This window comes from Lampetra planeri, chromosome 1 (assembly GCF_965212315.1).
Source record: "Lampetra planeri chromosome 1, kcLamPlan1.2.h2, whole genome shotgun sequence".
NCBI lineage: Eukaryota > Metazoa > Chordata > Hyperoartia > Petromyzontiformes > Petromyzontidae > Lampetra > Lampetra planeri.
In genome coordinates, this window is record NC_136107.1 from 12,378,982 (window position 1) to 12,397,510 (window position 18,529).

General features: G+C 44.8%; 1 protein-coding gene across 1 annotated transcript in view; it reads right to left on the bottom strand.

The window, feature by feature from the left end:
• LOC144717906 (collagen alpha-3(VI) chain-like) overlaps positions 1-18,529 on the bottom strand; it is a 59,049-nt gene that overhangs the window by 39,739 nt on the left and 781 nt on the right. The window contains 10 exon segments of the mRNA XM_078593707.1: positions 8,774-9,007; positions 9,190-9,403; positions 10,135-10,514; positions 10,875-11,459; positions 11,628-11,847; positions 12,435-12,808; positions 12,923-13,516; positions 13,890-14,495; positions 14,758-15,351; positions 15,708-15,795. Of these exon segments, the coding sequence (XP_078449833.1) occupies positions 8,774-9,007; positions 9,190-9,403; positions 10,135-10,514; positions 10,875-11,459; positions 11,628-11,847; positions 12,435-12,808; positions 12,923-13,516; positions 13,890-14,495; positions 14,758-15,351; positions 15,708-15,789 (3,883 nt within the window). The 5' untranslated portion in view covers positions 15,790-15,795.

Sequence of the window (18,529 nt, forward strand, 5' to 3'; positions counted from 1 at the left end):
TGCCTTTGGGCTAGGGATATAACGACTGCCCCTACTGGACCCTGACTGCCCCTGCAGGTAAGTGTACACATCCCATCAATATCCCTACACTAGTAAGACAACCAGCCTGTCAATGCAAAGACCTCCAACCTGGCAATGCAACTCAGAGAGTCGGAAATAACTGCTAACATCAGCAGGTAGGATGGAAACATCAGAGCCAATTATGACTTAAAGTGGTTAATAACGTCCTTCCAGTGATTGCTCAGTTTGTACCCATCTTCTTGGTTGAAATTGTGTCTGTGTTTATATATTTGGATGGCTTCATGAACAAATCTTTGTTGATAGCCAGTAGGTTTGCAAAGTACCTTCGTCTTGGAAAAATCTATTTCGTCTTCTTGGTTCTTTCGGTAAAGTCACGTAGAAGGGAAGTAATAAAATAATAAAAATAAAACATAATAAAATGAAATAATTCTCACGACGTTTCAGCTACAACGCAAGCAGCCGTCTTCAGGTGAAGAATGAGACACTACCAAGCTAGGAGCTTATATATAAACTGGGTTGGAGGTGGAAGAGCGCCTTAACAAAAAGAATGTGCATATGAAGAGGAATTTAGCATATTCATGGAAAATGCGTAGGAGGTGGGCGGGGGGGGTTTCAAAGTCATATTATGCCCATGCATTATGCAGGATCAGCAGCACGAAGGGGGGGGGGGGTGCAGGGAGTAGCATTAACAAAGGAAAGGAATGTTAATGATATGTAGCTGCAGTTACTAAACAACCACGTAGAAAACTAAAGTATAAACTACATAAAAAACGAAAGTATAAACTGCATAGCACCATCAGTATACTTACTATACTCTACAATAAGCTGAGTTACTAACAGCAAGTAATACATTACAATTCTACGTCGTAAAAATTATATAATATGCTTCCATCTAAACTTTATTCTCTTACATCACATGAGCATATACCGTGCTATATACTGCCATAGATAAACCCAACATTAAATTATATACTATATTACTATAAACCACCCTATACCTTATACATTTCAACATAACACTCTGTATTATTCTACCCACCCTAATGTGTATCGAAATGGTTTATTACGTCCTTCCAATGATTGCTAAGCCAGAATCCATCTTCTCGGTTAAAATTATCTCTGTGTTTGTATATGTGGATCGCCTCATGAACGAATCTCTCATGATAGCCAGATGGCTTGCAGAGAACCTCTGTCTTGGAGAAGTCAATGTCATGTGAGCCCACTGAGTTGTAACAGTGATCTGCCACGGCTGAGGTGTTTGTCCTACCGTGTTTCAGGTCAGCTTCATGTTCACGGATGCGGTCCGAGACATGTCGTTTGGTTTCCCCAATGTAACTGCTACCACAGAGGCAACTTAGTTTGTAGACACCAGGGTACTGTATGTCTGGAACCACATCTTTTACAGACGGTACCAGATCACGGATTTTATGTACTGTGTTGAATCGGACCTGGATCTTGTGTTTAATCAGGATTTTGGAGATCTTTTTTGTGACCCCAGCAATGTAGGGTAAGGTGATGGTCTTGAAAGGCTCCTCAACAGGATCCTTCTTGATGGTTGGAGTGATGGCTTTGCGGATTGTGTAGTCGGAGTAACCATTAGCCTTAAGAGCTTGGCGTACGTGTTTGAGTTCACTGGGAATGTGTTCATGGTCGGAGATGCATTGGGCTCTATGATATAGAGTCTTGATGAGGGAATTCTTCTGAGATGGATGGTGGTGGGAATCCGGTTTTAGATAAGCATCCGTATGGGTGGCTTTCCTGTAGACAGAGTGGCTCATAGAACCATCAGGTCTCCTTTTGATTAGGACATCCAAAAAGGGTAGCTTGCCATCATTTTCGACTTCCATGGTGAATCTGATGGCTGGGTGTATAGAATTGATGTGGTCGAGAAATTGGTCTAGAGCAGGCCGGCCATGTGGCCAGATGACAAAAGTGTCGTCTACGTACCTCTTCCATAAGGTCGGGCGTAGAGTGGCAGTCTGGATGGCGTCCGTCTCAAATTTCTCCATGAAGATGTTGGCTACAACCGGAGATAGGGGGGAGCCCATTGGGGTGCCCTCAATTTGCTTGTAGAAAGTTTCATTCCAGGTGAAGTATGTATTGGTTAAGCAGTGTCTCACCAGGGGGGGTACCCCAGCATTCAGTCCTTGATGAACCAAGTCTTCAATGATTGCGATGGTGTCAGGTACAGGAACCTTGGTGAATAAGGAAACCACATCAAAACTGACAAGCAGGTCGTCTGGGGACAGGGCAATCCCCTTGATTGTCGATACCAGGTCAGTAGAGTTTAGTACTGCAGAGGTGGTTTTTCCAGTGAAAGGCCGTAGGATTTCAGACAAAAAACGAGCCAATTTATAGGTGGGGGAGTTGATAGTAGAGACAATGGGACGAAGAGGTGTATCTTCTTTATGTATCTTTGGCAAGCCGTATAATCTTGGTGGCCTGGCTGCAGAAGGTTTCAACGAGAACTGTTTGGTCTGATCAAATAATGCGGTTGAATCAGAAATTATTTTGTTGGTTTTAGTGACGAGGCTGTTGGTGGGGTCTCTTTTTATTTTTGTATAGCTGCCATCGTTGAGTAGTTCTTGAATTTTGTTGTTGTATTCTATTTTGTCCATGATGACAGTGGCATTGCCTTTGTCGGCTGAGAGGATGACAATGTCATCCCTCTTTTTTAATTGAGCTAATTCAAAACGCTCATCTTTGCTGATGTTGCTAGCTGGCATCTTAGCGTTTTTGAGGGTTGCAGAGATTTCGGATCTTGCTACGTCTGCAGCGATGTGACTCAAGCCCTTGAGAGCTACATCTACTCGAGCAATTATATCATTAACTGGTATGTGTCTAGGTGTGACTGCAAAGTTTAGTCCTTTAGCTAAAACGGATTTCAAACCTTCAGAAATAGAACTGTTACTGCGATTAATTACGACTTTGTTAACATCTAGCTTTTCAATGTGTGGGTCCGGTTTCTTGTTTGAGAGGCGGTTGAATTTGGAAATCAAGTTGTCCTTACATTTAGTCGACATAGCGGCAGCTGAAGAGGCAGTCATTTTTTCTACATATTCCCAATCCGATGTGGACATTGTTGCACTCAAAGATAAGTGTGATTTGTAGAGTGTCTTGTCTAACTGATCTAGTTCGGTGCGCGTAAGTCTGATTTTCTCTGAGATAAGAGCTAAGCTAGTTCTAGACAGAATTCGTTTCGCATTAGAAGAAGTTACAGCAGCAGATGTTAGTGTAAATGCGTTTGGTATTACCTTAGAGTCGCGGCATCTCTTCAGAAAGGTGAGAGACTCGATTAGCTGAGCCTTCTTATCACGGAGCTTGTTGAAGGATCTCAAAGTTATGTGGAAACCCTCCCTGTAGAGGCGGTTAAATTTCGATTTAAAGCTTTTCGTGACTGCAGGGATTCATCTTCTTGGTTTTTTCGGTAAAGTCACGTAGAAGGGAAGTAATAAAATAATAAAAATAAAACATAATAAAATGAAATAATTCTCAGGACGTTTCGGCTACAACGCAAGCAGCCGTCTTCAGGTGAAGAATGAGACACTACCAAGCTAGGAGCTTATATATAAACTGGGTTGGAGGTGGAAGAGCGCCTTAACAAAAAGAATGTGCATATGAAGAGGAATTTAGCATATTCATGGAAAATGCGTAGGAGATGGGCGGGGGGGGTTTCAAAGTCATATTATTCCCATGCATTATGCAGGATCAGCAGCACCAAGGGGGGGTGCAGGGAGTAGCATTAACAAAGGAAAGGAATGTTAATGATATGTAGCTGTAGTTACTAAACAACCACGTAGAAAACTAAAGTATAAACTACATAAAAAACGAAAGTATAAACTGCATAGCACCATCAGTATACTTACTATACTCTACAATAAGCTGAGTTACTAACAGCAAGTAATACATTACAATTCTACGTCGTAAAAATTATATAATATGCTTCCATCTAAACTTTATTCTCTTACATCACACGAGCATATACCGTACTATATACTGCCATAGATAAACCCAACATTAAATTATATACTGTATTACTATAAACCACCCTATACCTGATACATTTCAACATAACACTATGTATTATTCTACCCACCCTAATGTGTATCGAAATGGTTTATTACGTCCTTCCAATGATTGCTAAGCCAGAATCCATCTTCTCGGTTAAAATTGTCTCTGTGCTTGTATATGTGGATCGCCTCATGAACGAATCTCTCATGATAGCCAGATGGCTTGCAGTGAACCTCTGTCTTGGAGAAGACTTTGAAACCCCCCCCCGCCCACCTCCTACGCATTTTCCATGAATATGCTAAATTCCTCTTCATATGCACATTCTTTTTGTTAAGGCGCTCTTACACCTCCAACCCAGTTTATATATAAGCTCCTAGCTTGGTAGTGTCTCATTCTTCACCTGAAGACGGCTGCTTGCGTTGTAGCCGAAACGTCGTGAGAATTATTTCATTTTATTATGTTTTATTTTTATTATCGTATTACTTCCCTTCTACGTGGCTTTACCGAAAGAACCAAGAAGATGAATCCCTGCAGTCACGAAAGCTTTAAATCGAAATTTAACCGCCTCTACGGGGAGGGTTTCCACATAACTTTGAGATCCTTCAACAAGCTCCGTGATAAGAAGGCTCAGCTAATCGAGTCTCTCACCTTTCTGAAGAGATGCCGCGACTCTAAGGTAATACCAAACGCATTTACACTAACATCTGCTGCTGTAACTTCTTCTAATGCGAAACGAATTCTGTCTAGAACTAGCTTAGCTCTTATCTCAGAGAAAATCAGACTTACGCGCACCGAACTAGATCAGTTAGACAAGACACTCTACAAATCACACTTATCTTTGAGTGCAACAATGTCCACATCGGATTGGGAACATGTAGAAAAAATGACTGCCTCTTCAGCTGCCGCTATGTCGACTAAATGTAAGGACAACTTGATTTCCAAATTCAACCGCCTCTCAAACAAGAAACCGGACCCACACATTGAAAAGCTAGATGTTAACAAAGTCGTAATTAATCGCAGTAACAGTTCTATTTCTGAAGGTTTGAAATCCGTTTTAGCTAAAGGACTAAACTTTGCAGTCACACCTAGACACATACCAGTTAATGATATAATTGCTCGAGTAGATGTAGCTCTCAAGGGCTTGAGTCACATCGCTGCAGACGTAGCAAGATCCGAAATCTCTGCAACCCTCAAAAACGCTAAGATGCCAGCTAGCAACATCAGCAAAGATGAGCGTTTTGAATTAGCTCAATTAAAAAAGAGGGATGACATTGTCATCCTCTCAGCCGACAAAGGCAATGCCACTGTCATCATGGACAAAATAGAATACAACAACAAAATTCAAGAACTACTCAACGATGGCAGCTATACAAAAATAAAAAGAGACCCCACCAACAGCCTCGTCACTAAAACCAACAAAATCATTTCTGATTCAACCGCATTATTTGATCAGACCAAACAGTTCTCGTTGAAACCTTCTGCAGCCAGGCCACCAAGATTATACGGCTTGCCAAAGATACATAAAGAAGATACACCTCTTCGTCCCATTGTCTCTACTATCAACTCCCCCCACCTATAAATTGGCTCGTTTTTTGTCTGAAATCCTACGGCCTTTCACTGGAAAAACCACCTCTGCAGTACTAAACTCTACTGACCTGGTATCGACAATCAAGGGGATTGCCCTGTCCCCAGACGACCTGCTTGTCAGTTTTGATGTGGTTTCCTTATTCACCAAGGTTCCTGTACCTGACACCATCGCAATCATTGAAGACTTGGTTCATCAAGGACTGAATGCTGGGGTACCCCCCCTGGTGAGACACTGCTTAACCAATACATACTTCACCTGGAATGAAACTTTCTACAAGCAAATTGAGGGCACCCCAATGGGCTCCCCCCTATCTCCGGTTGTAGCCAACATCTTCATGGAGAAATTTGAGACGGACGCCATCCAGACTGCCACTCTACGCCCGACCTTATGGAAGAGGTACGTAGACGACACTTTTGTCATCTGGCCACATGGCCGGCCTGCTCTAGACCAATTTCTCGACCACATCAATTCTATACACCCAGCCATCAGATTCACCATGGAAGTCGAAAATGATGGCAAGCTACCCTTTTTGGATGTCCTAATCAAAAGGAGACCTGATGGTTCTATGAGCCACTCTGTCTACAGGAAAGCCACCCATACGGATGCTTATCTTAAACCGGATTCCCACCACCATCCATCTCAGAAGAATTCCCTCATCAAGACTCTATATCATAGAGCCCAATGCATCTCCGACCATGAACACATTCCCAGTGAACTCAAACACGTACGCCAAGCTCTTAAGGCTAATGGTTACTCCGACTACACAATCCGCAAAGCCATCACTCCAACCATCAAGAAGGATCCTGTTGAGGAGCCTTTCAAGACCATCACCTTACCCTACATTGCTGGGGTCACAAAAAAGATCTCCAAAATCCTGATTAAACACAAGATCCAGGTCCGATTCAACACAGTACATAAAATCCGTGATCTGGTACCGTCTGTAAAAGATGTGGTTCCAGACATACAGTACCCTGGTGTCTACAAACTAAGTTGCCTCTGTGGTAGCAGTTACATTGGGGAAACCAAACGACATGTCTCGGACCGCATCCGTGAACATAAAGCTGACCTGAAACACGGTAGGACAAACACCTCAGCCGTGGCAGATCACTGTTACAACTCAGTGGGCTCACATGACATTGACTTCTCCAAGACAGAGGTTCTCTGCAAGCCATCTGGCTATCATGAGAGATTCGTTCATGAGGCGATCCACATATACAAACACAGAGACAATTTTAACCGAGAAGATGGATTCTGGCTTAGCAATCATTGGAAGGACGTAATAAACCATTTCGATACACATTAGGGTGGGTAGAATAATACATAGTGTTATGTTGAAATGTATAAGGTGGTTTATAGTAATACAGTATATAATTTAACGTTGGGTTTATCTATGGCAGTATATAGTACGGTATATGCTCGTGTGATGTAAGAGAATAAAGTTTAGATGTAAGCATATTATATAATTTTTACGACGTAGAATTGTAATGTATTACTTGCTGTTTGTAACTCAGCTTATTGTAGAGTATAGTAAGTATACTGATGGTGCTATGCAGTTTATACTTTAGTTTTTATGTAGTTTATACTTTAGTTTTCTACGTGGTTGTTTAGTAACTGCAGCTACATATCATTAACATTCCTTTCCTTTGTTAATGCTACTCCCTGCACCCCCCCTTGGTGCTGCTGATCCTGCATAATGCATGGGCATAATATGACTTTGAAACCCCCCCCGCCCACCTCCTACGCATTTTCCATGAATATGCTAAATTCCTCTTCATATGCACATTCTTTTTGTTAAGGCGCTCTTCCACCTCCAACCCAGTTTATATATAAGCTCTTAGCTTGGTAGTGTCTCATTCTTCACCTGAAGACGGCTGCTTGCGTTGTAGCCGAAATGTCGTGAGAATTATTTCATTTTATTATGTTTTATTTTTATTATTTTATTACTTCCTTTCTACGTGACTTTACCGAAAGAACCAAGAAGATGAATCCCTGCAGTCACGAAAGCTTTAAATCGAAATCTATTTCGTGTGAGCCCACAGCGTTAAAACAATGATCAGCCATGGCCGAGGTATTTGTCCTACCGTGTTTCAGTTCTGCCTTGTGTTCACGAACACGGTCTGAGACATGTCGCTTAGTTTCCCCAATGTAACTACTGCCGCAGACACAACTTTGTTAGTAGACACCGGGGTATTGCATGTCAGGGATCACATCCTTCACAGATGGGATCAGATCATGAATTGTATGTACTGTGTTGAATCGAACCTGGATCTTGTGTTTGCTCATGATTTTGGAAATATTTTTGGTGACCCCTCCTATGTATGGCAAGGTGATGGTTTTGATTGGGGTGACAACTTTATGGATTGTGCAGTCCGAATATCCATTCATCTTGAGGGCTTGGTGTACATGCTCCAGTTCACTGGCTAGGTAGTGATGGTTGGAAATGCAACGAGCCCTATGGTGTAGAGTTTTAATGAGGGAATGTTTCTGGGCTGGATGGTGGTTGGAGTCAGGTTTTAGATAGGCATCTGTGTGGGTGGCTTTCCAATAAGCCATCTGGTCTCTTTTCGATTAAAACATCCAAGAATGGTAACTTGCCATTCTTTTCCACCTCCATGGTGAATTTGATGGCCAGGTGTATGGAATTGATGTGGTTGAAGAATTGGTTCAATGCTGGCAGGCCATGTGGCCAGATGACGAACGTGTCATCTACGTATCTCTTCCACAAGGATGGACGTAGGATGGATGCCTGGATGGCATCTGTCTCAAATTTTTCCATGAAAACATTGGCTACCACTGGAGATAAGGGAGAACCCATTGGGTACCCTTGGGTTGCACCTATCTCAGGCCTATATAACATCCTGCTTCAGCAGCTCTCTCACTGTATTATTTCACCTGAAGACGATTGCTTGTGTTGCGATCGAAACGTCGTGATTTTGTATTATTTTTCTATCTACGTGACTTTACCAAAAGACCCAAAGAGTAGGAAGACATTTTGCCTGGATACTTACTGTTAGATGTCCATGTTATTGTTACGTTTAGATTTTAAGCATCTCGTGCAATTACCTGTGATCCACGACAAATATTACAAACAGAAAGACTACATCATGGCGACATATTTCTGCAAATAAAGAGATGGTCATGAAGAGCCATTGCCTTTAAAGCGGATTCCACGGATAGCATCGGTGACGTCCTTCTTGGCGGCATGTGTGCTGAGGAAGAACTCTGCGCGGGGATCCCCGCTGTACTGAGCCAGGCCGATGCGGATGCGGTCCTTGTCCACATCCAGTGCATCCACCACGCGGCTCACCAGCCCCAATGAATGTCGGAAGTTATCATGGCCCACCGCATCCGAGCCATCCACCAGAAAGACCACATCCGCGTACCCTTCTGTGGGAGAGATACACGGCATGGGCCCCTTAACACCCCAGTAAATGGCAATGACACTTTGTAACGCTACGATCAGCCCTCCAATGATCCGTCTGTGCTGTTCTGTAGGTGTTTAAAAATGATTGCATCGAGCACGTGCTTCACATTGTTTATTCCAGACACTTGGTTCATTCAACACTTGCCTCCAGCTAAGATGCCAGTGTGTATTTTGAGCCGGAGGTACTGCAGGAAGCGGTCGAATGAGCTGAAGAGTTCTTTGAAGTTGGGCGCATAGAGGACGTGCTGCTCCGAAGGGAGGCTGCCGAGGGCATTGAGCTGAGGAAGCCGGGCCTGTTCGGCTCCTAGCGCAAACACCTTCACTCCCTCCTGCTTCAGGGCTGCTGCATGCTGCTCCACCTGTCCAAGGGGTGTAGACAGAGCAAAAGCCTCGAGCAAGATTGTCCCAGGGTGCAGCTTTGGTGACACAAGGTGTCATCTACTCGTCCTTGATAGGTGTGATGCATCTGCGACAGTAATGATTATTAATTTTTCGCGAGCCTAATGATGCAAAGGGCTTAAGTGCAATGTTTAAAAAATACTAACTGCAAGCATCTCCATGCAAGCATTTCTATTTCTAAAAGGTCGAACGTCAACGAACCAATTTTAGAGTCTTTAAACCTGATCTTCATTCTAGCGTAGCAGAATGACAAATCAGACACTCGATTTTGAATCATTTGTCAACCACGACACATGAGAATCAAGCATGATTCAGGATGATGGTCATGCAGCCACCGGCCTGATAGAGCAGCACTGCCTACGTGTATTCTTCCAGGTCCTGGTAGTGCAGTGTATGTCTGTATGTATATATAGGGAGGGACCTGAGTGTAATACGATGGTTCATGCGCTTAAATAAATCGCCTGTTCCATTATTAATAAAAAAAAGTATTCGATTCAATCCTTTAACCTTCCCCGCAACCATCAAGAAGCTGCCACACTAACGAGTCCCAGTGAGCACACATTTCACGATATGAGTCCAATTCTGTTTTATATTGAACGCGACAGACACTGGCACATTTTCAGACCTTTATACACGTATGTGTGTGTCAACAGTAATAACAACCGACAACAACAGCAACAATGGTACACACCACATCCTGTGAGTCGCTGCCCGTCAGGATGACAGCGATCTGCGTGTAGCCCTCGTCCTTCCGGCTGCCAGCTTGTGCCGTGAAGTGATTCTGCAGAAGCGAGCGCACGGCCTCGCCCGTGTTGGCACCTCGACCACCAGTGAAGTGCGCCAGCTGGATGGCTGCCTGCACGTCGGGTTTGCTGCCATGTGTATTCAGGAAAAACTCGTTGCGGGGGGCATCGCTGTACTGCGCCAGGCCCACGCGGACCTTGCTGGCGTCGACGTCCAGGTATTCCACGATCTGCCCTACGAACGTCTTCATCCCCTCGAAGTTCTTGCGCCCGACTGCGTCCGAGCTGTCCAGCAGGAACACGACGTCTGCGTACGGCTTCTCCACTTCTGTGTTCCACCAAACGCACAAGCGGGCTCAGCGAAGCCTCAAGATGCCATGGAGAAGCTGTCTCTATACGATTGCAAAAAGTATATCATATTTCACAAACATTTGCGTGGCTGGGACGTGTCGTAAGAAGAGAGCACCACAATCGGAAGAAAGGTCACAAAGACTGAGAGGCAGGCCTTGAGAGAGGTAGTTAGAAGTGTTGATCCAGGATTGGAGATGGCCCAGCATGGTAAAGAGTGGAAAAAAGGTATCAGGAAGGCAGACCCCACATGAGTGGAAAGATACCAGGAATAAAGAAAAAAATACCTGTATTCAGCTTTACTTATTCATGCAAATAGGAAACTAAACAAAATACCAACCCTCTTCCTCCTCATCTCTCCGCAACAAGGTGGTGAAGCCTCCCATGAGCTGTGTGTAGAGGCCACTAAGGTCCCCGAAGTTGTTCACGTAGAACGCGTGATTTTCCGGGGGGCTACTGGCCACCCTGTTGAGCTCAGCGAGGCGGGCCCGGTTGGCCCCAATGGCGAACACTGTTCCGCCAGCCCCCTTGATTGCCTCGGCCCCCATAGAGGCATTGTCCTGCGAGGCACTACCCGTGAGCAGCACGGCAATCTGCGGGAAGCCCTGGCGGACGCGGCTGCCAGCCTGCTCTACAAAGTGGTTCTCCTGCAAGAAGCGCATCCCCGAGCCCGTGTTTGCACGAGGCCCTCCGCGGAAAACGGCGCTGCGCACGCCAGCCGCGACTTCTTCCTTGGTGTCATGCGCGTTCAGGAAAAAAGTTGTGGATGGCTGTCTTCCGTACTGGGCCATGCCGATGCGCACCTTGTCTTTTCCAACATTCAAGCCCTCGGTAAGCATGATGACCAGCTTGCGCAGTTCCTCGAAATTAGTGCTACCAACATTGTCGGTGTCATCCAAAAGGAACACGATGTCGGCGTATCTCTCTGCTGGGGCGAAGAAAGGAAATTGTAAAATCGGCAATATTTTCACCTCCGTCACCATTAACGAACAATCTAACAATGTTTGATGTGAGTGGCTTACAAAGCACGAGAAGCAGCTGCTGACAATGCAATCATTGAGGCATGACGCCTGTCAGCAGAAGTGTAGCATACCTCCTTCGATGACTTCAATATTGATCTGAATTAAACCTAGGAAGCTCTGCAGGATCCGTGCAAGAGATGAGAGAAATCCACGGAAGTTCCGCTGGTAGAAGACGAAGTTGGCGGAAGGGTCACTTCCAATCAGGTTCAGCTCATTAAGGTTGGCTTTGTTGGCTCCCAGTGCAAATACAGTCACTCCTGAGTCTTTGAGTGCCTTTGCACGGCGCTCCACCTGCATGGCACCCACGAGCACACACATCCTATCAGCCCCCATGCCACAGTCATCCCAATTGAAAACAGGGAAGGTTAGGGTGGGGCCCTTGAATTTACTTTGCCACACCATTACTGGAGGAAGGGTCTCCACTGGACGAAGCTCTATAGAACCACTGTAGAGGTTATTTCGGCCTAATCTTCCAGGCTGACAAGACGTCTTTGAAGATGTGGGAGTACCCAAGTCTTACCCACACACAACTTGCCAAGAGACGGTCTGTGGGTGTACACATTTATAATTATATATACACATTTATAACTGTGGGTGTACATATTTATAATGTTGGGTGAAGAGTGGCATCGGGGGATTTAATGAACGTGCCCATTGTTTCAATCACCGCGCTGGGAAATCGAACCACATATGCTGTTGTTGTGTATTGGTAAGCACACTTGACTATCACTATTAACAAGTGAAAGATTAACAAGTTAAGTATTTCGCTTAAGATGAATGTGATAAAAATTATTTGCCTTTTAGTAATATTGGTTATCAATGCCACTTTCAACCTCCTACTCGCCTCTCTACTCCTCCATGCACGCGTACTGACCCACCTCATCTTGAGATGCACTCCCAGTTAGAAGAACGGCAATCTGAGCAAAACCCTCGGCTTTACGACTGCCAGCTTGCTCTGTGAAAAGCCTCTCCTCTGCAAAACGTATCCCAGCTCCAGTGTTAGCAATGCCCCCCCTAAACCTGAACTGCCGGATGTTCTTGAGGACGTCCTCCTTGCTGCTGTGAGTGTTGAGCAGAAATTCTGCATGTCCATTATCGTTGTACTGCACCACTCCGATCCGATTTTGGTCTGGAGCTACGTCTAGGATGCTGGCAATTCTATAGACAACCTTGCGCATGTCCTCAAAGCCTGCTTTTCCAACGTTGTCCGATCCATCCATGATGAAAACAATGTCAGCAAATTTGGGCTTTCCTGGAAAATAAACCAAATATGGTTATATTATACAGCTTATTAGTTTTAAAAAGTGTATGTTTTATATGAGGAAATAAATGGTGGTCAAATTATTTCAATAGAATGAACACTCACTGATTTCTGTCACAATCTCCTCGACGGTGACACACACGGTCTGCAAGATTTGGTCCGATATACCAGCCAGAGCGCTGAAGTCGTCCACATTGTAGACGAATTTGCTGGCGGGGCTGCTGGCCATTTGTCCCAGCTCACTGATGTCTGCATCCTTTATGCCGATGGCATAGACAGAGGCGCCCATGTTCCTCATCGTCTCTGCCGGCCCAGCCACGTCATCCTGAGACTTTCCATCCGTGATGATGATGACCACCTGGGGCACATTCTGGGCCCTCCTGCTCCCGGCAGCCTCTGTCAGATGATTCTGCATGAGGAACTCGATGCCCAGGCCCGTCTTGGTGTTTCCCCCCTTGTATGGCAGGGTCTTGAGGTAATTCAGGAGGCTTGCCTTGTCAGCGTAGGTGTTCATCAAAAATTCTGTGCGGGCATCACCGCTGTACTGGGCCATACCAACTCGGACTTTGTCTGGGGCAACGTCCAGTCCCTCCACCAGTGTGTAGAGGAATGATCTCATCTGCTGGAAGTTGATGTTTCCAATGCTCCAGGAGCCATCGATTAGGAACACGATGTCAGCCACACTTGCCTTGCTGCAAGCTGAAAAAATAGATATAATTAAGCAGCGCTTAGATTTAATTTAATATGTACATAAATGCATTACATAGTGCCATGCTCATTAGTTTTCATAAAATCATAGTTGACTAGTGCTCCAACAAATGTTGTCCAGACCACTGTTTGTGTAATTCAACCATAATCTATTTTTTATTTAACACAAACTAACAAAGCAACACCACTGTCACTGTTAAAAAGAAAGTTATTACTAAAGTCAAGTTATGATGACATTATATCATTGCCAATTTTCTGACATGCCCAATTGCCTTGAAATCCCAAGAATTATTTGAGACCCATGTGGCTTTACACGTGTGGAGCTTAAACGTAGAAGCCATGGTGGCGTGGGCCCTTCTCTCACCTCCCCCGTCTTCCTCTGCCGTGGCACTTCCGAGCAACGTGGCGAGGCTTAGACTCATCCTGCTCTGAAGGCCGCCGAGCCCACCGTAGTTGCTGACATAGAAGACGTGCTCCTCAGTCGGTTCGCTACCGACCTGCTCGAGCTCAGTGGCGTCGGCCTGGTCCAATCCCACTGCGTAGACGCGCACACCGCTCTGACGCAGCTCCTTCCCACTCTGCTCCACCTCGTCCTCCGACAAGCTGCCCGTGAGCAGTATGGCTACCTGTGGGTACCCGAGATCCTTCCGACTGCCAGCTTCTGCTGTGAATTGGCTCTCCAAGAGTTGCTGCAGGCCATTTCCTGTGTAGGCGTCACCCCCTTTGAACTGAATTTTCTTGATGGCTTTGATGACCTGCTTTTTGGTGCTGTGGCTCTTTAGCAGGAAACCGTCCTCACTATCATCGCTGTACTGGGCGATTCCAATACGAATTTTGTCCTCTCCTACGTCTAGTGAATCGACAAATTTGGATATGAAGTTTCTGAATTCTGCAAAGTTTTTCCCACCGACCTTGTCCGACCCGTCCACGAGGAATACGATGTCTGCGTACTTTGTCTGTGTGTCGATCACTGCAATAGGGAGGAAATGGGCAAGCATGGCAATGACCAAAGAGAAGGAGATAACCAGTCCATGAACTCATACTATTTTCAACATAGCATTGCACAAAATTATACGTTTTTATCATATATACATCAAAACATGAAGTTATATGTGTATATATAAGGTAACTTTGAGGGGAAAAATCCATAAGAGACACACTGAATGAAACTGAATAGATGCTGCCATCTGTACTCTTTATTTATCTTGGTAACGCGGTAGAAAACAACTCACCAAGTTGTGTGGTAATCTCCTCGACGGTGACGCACACAGTCTGCAAGATCTGCTCCGATATACCGGCCAGAGCGCTGAAGTCGTCCACGTTGTAGACGAATTTGCTGGCGGGGCTGCTGGCCATTTGTCCCAGCTCGCTGATGTCTGCATCCTTGATGCCGATGGCGTAGACAGAGGCGCCCATGTTCCTCATCCTCTCTGCAGGCCCAGCTACGTCATCCTGAGACTTTCCATCCGTGATGATGATGACCACCTGGGGCACATTCTGGGCGCTCCTGCTCCCGGCTACCTCTGTCAGATGATTTTGCATGAGGAACTCAATGCCCAGGCCCGTCTTGGTGTTTCCCCCCTTGTATGGCAGGGTCTTGAGGTAATTCAGGAGGCTTGCCTTGTCAGCGTAGGTGTTCATCAGAAATTCTGTGCGGGCATCACCACTGTACTGGGCCATACCAACTCGGACTTTGTCTGGGGCAACGTCCAGTCCCTCCACCAGTGTGTAGAGGAATGATCTCATCTGCTGGAAGTTGATGTTTCCAATGCTCCAGGAGCCATCGATCAGAAACACGATGTCAGCCACACTAGCCTTGCTGCAATCTGTAAACAAACAGTAGCGTAACAATTGTGTGTAAAATTATTGTTAAATCACTACAATTATATGCATGTACAACCACAATAAAACTACTGAAGTGCGAATTGGTAAATTCAAGTTATTTATAATGCTACTTCTTGTACAGTTTGTAAATTAGTTTATTGTTATTGCAGGAATTATTATTTGTTTCTTTCGGTTAAGTCACGTCTAAAGATAAAATAATAAATTAAATTAAATTATTAAATTTATTGTTATTAGTTTACGGTGAAAACTATACATGGCAAACAAAACCCATGCAATGCTGGTTGAGATAAAATAGTCGTAGGCACTGGTTTTATAAATGGTTATGTCATCTTTTTACCCGTTTTTTGAGCTGCAGTGGGCCAGGAGCCGACCAGTGCTGTGAGCAACACACACAGCAGTAGTCTTGGATGGACTCCCATTTTGTACTACGGGAGTGGAAAAACAATATTCACAGTTAATGCATTCCTCAGACAGCACCAGCAATGGGAAGGTACAATGTTTCTTAATGAATCTCATATTTAATATGTCAGACCATGGATGTAGATGCATTTTTAGAAATACAGTACGTTAAACAGCTTCATTATCATTATGCCGGAGAGCCTTTAAAAATGGAATTTTGAATTACCCTACCATTCCAATACAGGACCCTCCTGAAAAAGTCTTAAGACTCAGTGAGGCTGTGTTAGATAGATATATTAAAGAGACCATTATTATGTGGCACAATGGTTTCTGCACTGTGAATCCAGCGAGGTGCGAGGAATCGCAGACAAGCAGGAAGGCAGCCACAGGATATTCAGTGCTAACAATTGCCCAAACTCTGCGGTCCTCTATATAAACATTTTATTGGCCAATTAATGAGTGTTTACAAGTGGGAGGAAACCGAAGCACCCGGAGAAAACACAACACGTGCCAGGTGGAAACACTGTATCCCATACAGACGAAACAGGTGGAGTCCACATTCTTGATGTACAGTATCGAATTCTCCTGGCAAGCCAGAGTATGGGACCTCGACGCTCACGGGAAGGGAGTTTCACAACAAGAGTGAAATCGACCAACCCTCGCTAACTCCACAGTGCTGGATTACAGGCATGTGCCACCATCTCTGAGCCATTCCAACCGGTGTTCTGGTCGTCAGACGGATTATCATTGGATTTATTCAGAATTCCTCAAGATAACTTTATAACTATAAAGTGCAACACTGAAATTGCGTTCTCATTCAACTGTTGGCAGAAGGGACTCAAATGGAGCTCTAGAGAGCACCTCGAGAGTACATTTTGGTCTACACTTCCACACTCACCAGACATCTTGGAAGAGGTTATAACTAGATACCTTCCAAAAAGTGAAAGCAGAATCATATCATTCGTGTGTAGCAATATACAAATGTATAAGGGGATAACATTTTAAAGTGATTAATGATTGTTTCATAGCGTTGTTCGTTTTGCCTTTTTTTAAATAAGTGTTCCCTTGTGGCCGATGGAATGCTGCTGTAGCAGACAGGAGCCTCTTTCTCATCTGCTCTCTAAACTTTTCCAGACAGAGGCTGTGGTACATTCTTTCCGGAGTCATATTTTCCATTACATTTCTAGGTCAGCGGTTTTCAAATTAACGTAAACTCCATGCGACAAAAGTAAATGTGTACAGAGACTCCACATTGTCGTGAAATACACCGCATGATAGCGCACACCTGCAATCCTACACTTTGGACGCAAGAGTTGGTAGAGCATGTACATGTGTGAAATTCCCAAATGCACTGGGATACAAAGTGGCCAGGAGATGGCAGTACAGCAAGTGGGTCTATGAATTTGTCTGCACTATTTTTAAGAGTTGTCCCCTTATATATTTGGGTCTCCTCTAGCTTCTGGATTTCTGCTTTGTGCAAATCACCCATTACAGAATGTAAATTAGTCAAACAAGCAATTTGCGGACCTTCCTGAAGAGGTCTTGAGACTCAGTGAGCCTTTTCTAAGTGTCAATATTATGCCCCGTTGAGTGTGTTGCTGCGTAGGTTTCATATGCTGCTGTACACCTTACATCGATTAAAACGTGGAGCTGAACTGGCACCGACTGAAATGTGAAATGAAGGCATCCATGCACTCCTAAGGACTGCATTTACAACATTTCTCAAAGCGGCCGTCAGTGTCTGCTAGTGTTGACCGCCAACGTCTCTTGCTACCAGCTGGATTTCAATAAAGTCCCTAAACAAAAAACACATGGCAGGCTTGCACTGGGCACATGGGCCAGGCAACTTGCAGAGCACATAACTCGATTGGTTTATCTCTGCGTTTCTGAGTCCCCACCACAGACTTTAGAAAGCTCCGCATGCCCAGTAGCCACCTGCTTCGTCTGAATTAATGTCAAAATGCTGCTACTGCATTACTAACTTGTTACGCAAAATTTTACACTTTTGAGGATCCGAGTCATGTTGTGGTATATGCTGCTCCAACATGCAGTGCAACGATCATTTCTCATTTTAATTTATTAAAATGTTATTTTCCTCGAACTTATGGAACAAAGGAATCTCATACAAAACAAAGCTGCGTACACCACATAAACACTCATGATGTATCGTTGCACCTCAGTATCTAAAACAGCACACGCTTCGGGCCACGTACAATAGGGTTGGCGTGCAAAGCTTACAGGGAGCTAGAGCGCCCACTTCGATCTGCACGCACCGCGGTAACGATCATGATTTGATTTTGATATAGCGCCCTATGCCCCGGGACGTCTAAGTGTGCTCTACCTCACTTCTCACTCTTAACATTTGAGAGGGCACCGCTAGTACCAGCTGTCCCTGTGAGCACAAGGTAATTCAGGACCTGGCCTGAAAACGGGCATTAGTCTGGCAATAGAGGGGTGGGGGCGATCATTTCTACATGTAAAATCTGACTTGAGTATTTAATGTGGAATGCGGAATTGATTAGCACTGCCCAACTATGTCGTACAGACACTTTGACTGCGTTTGGGATTAAGGTTAGGTTATACTAACTCAAGATGTTGGTGCGTGCCATCGGGGATGTCTGCAGAGGGTGGCGGCAAAGCCAATTAATGCCTGATGCCCGAGCAGCGAACGTAGCGCGTCTCAGCAGCGCGTTCACTCGCTCCATCGTGGCGTTGAGTGAAGGAGCACAATGGCCATGCGAGCCGGTTCAGAGAGGCGTT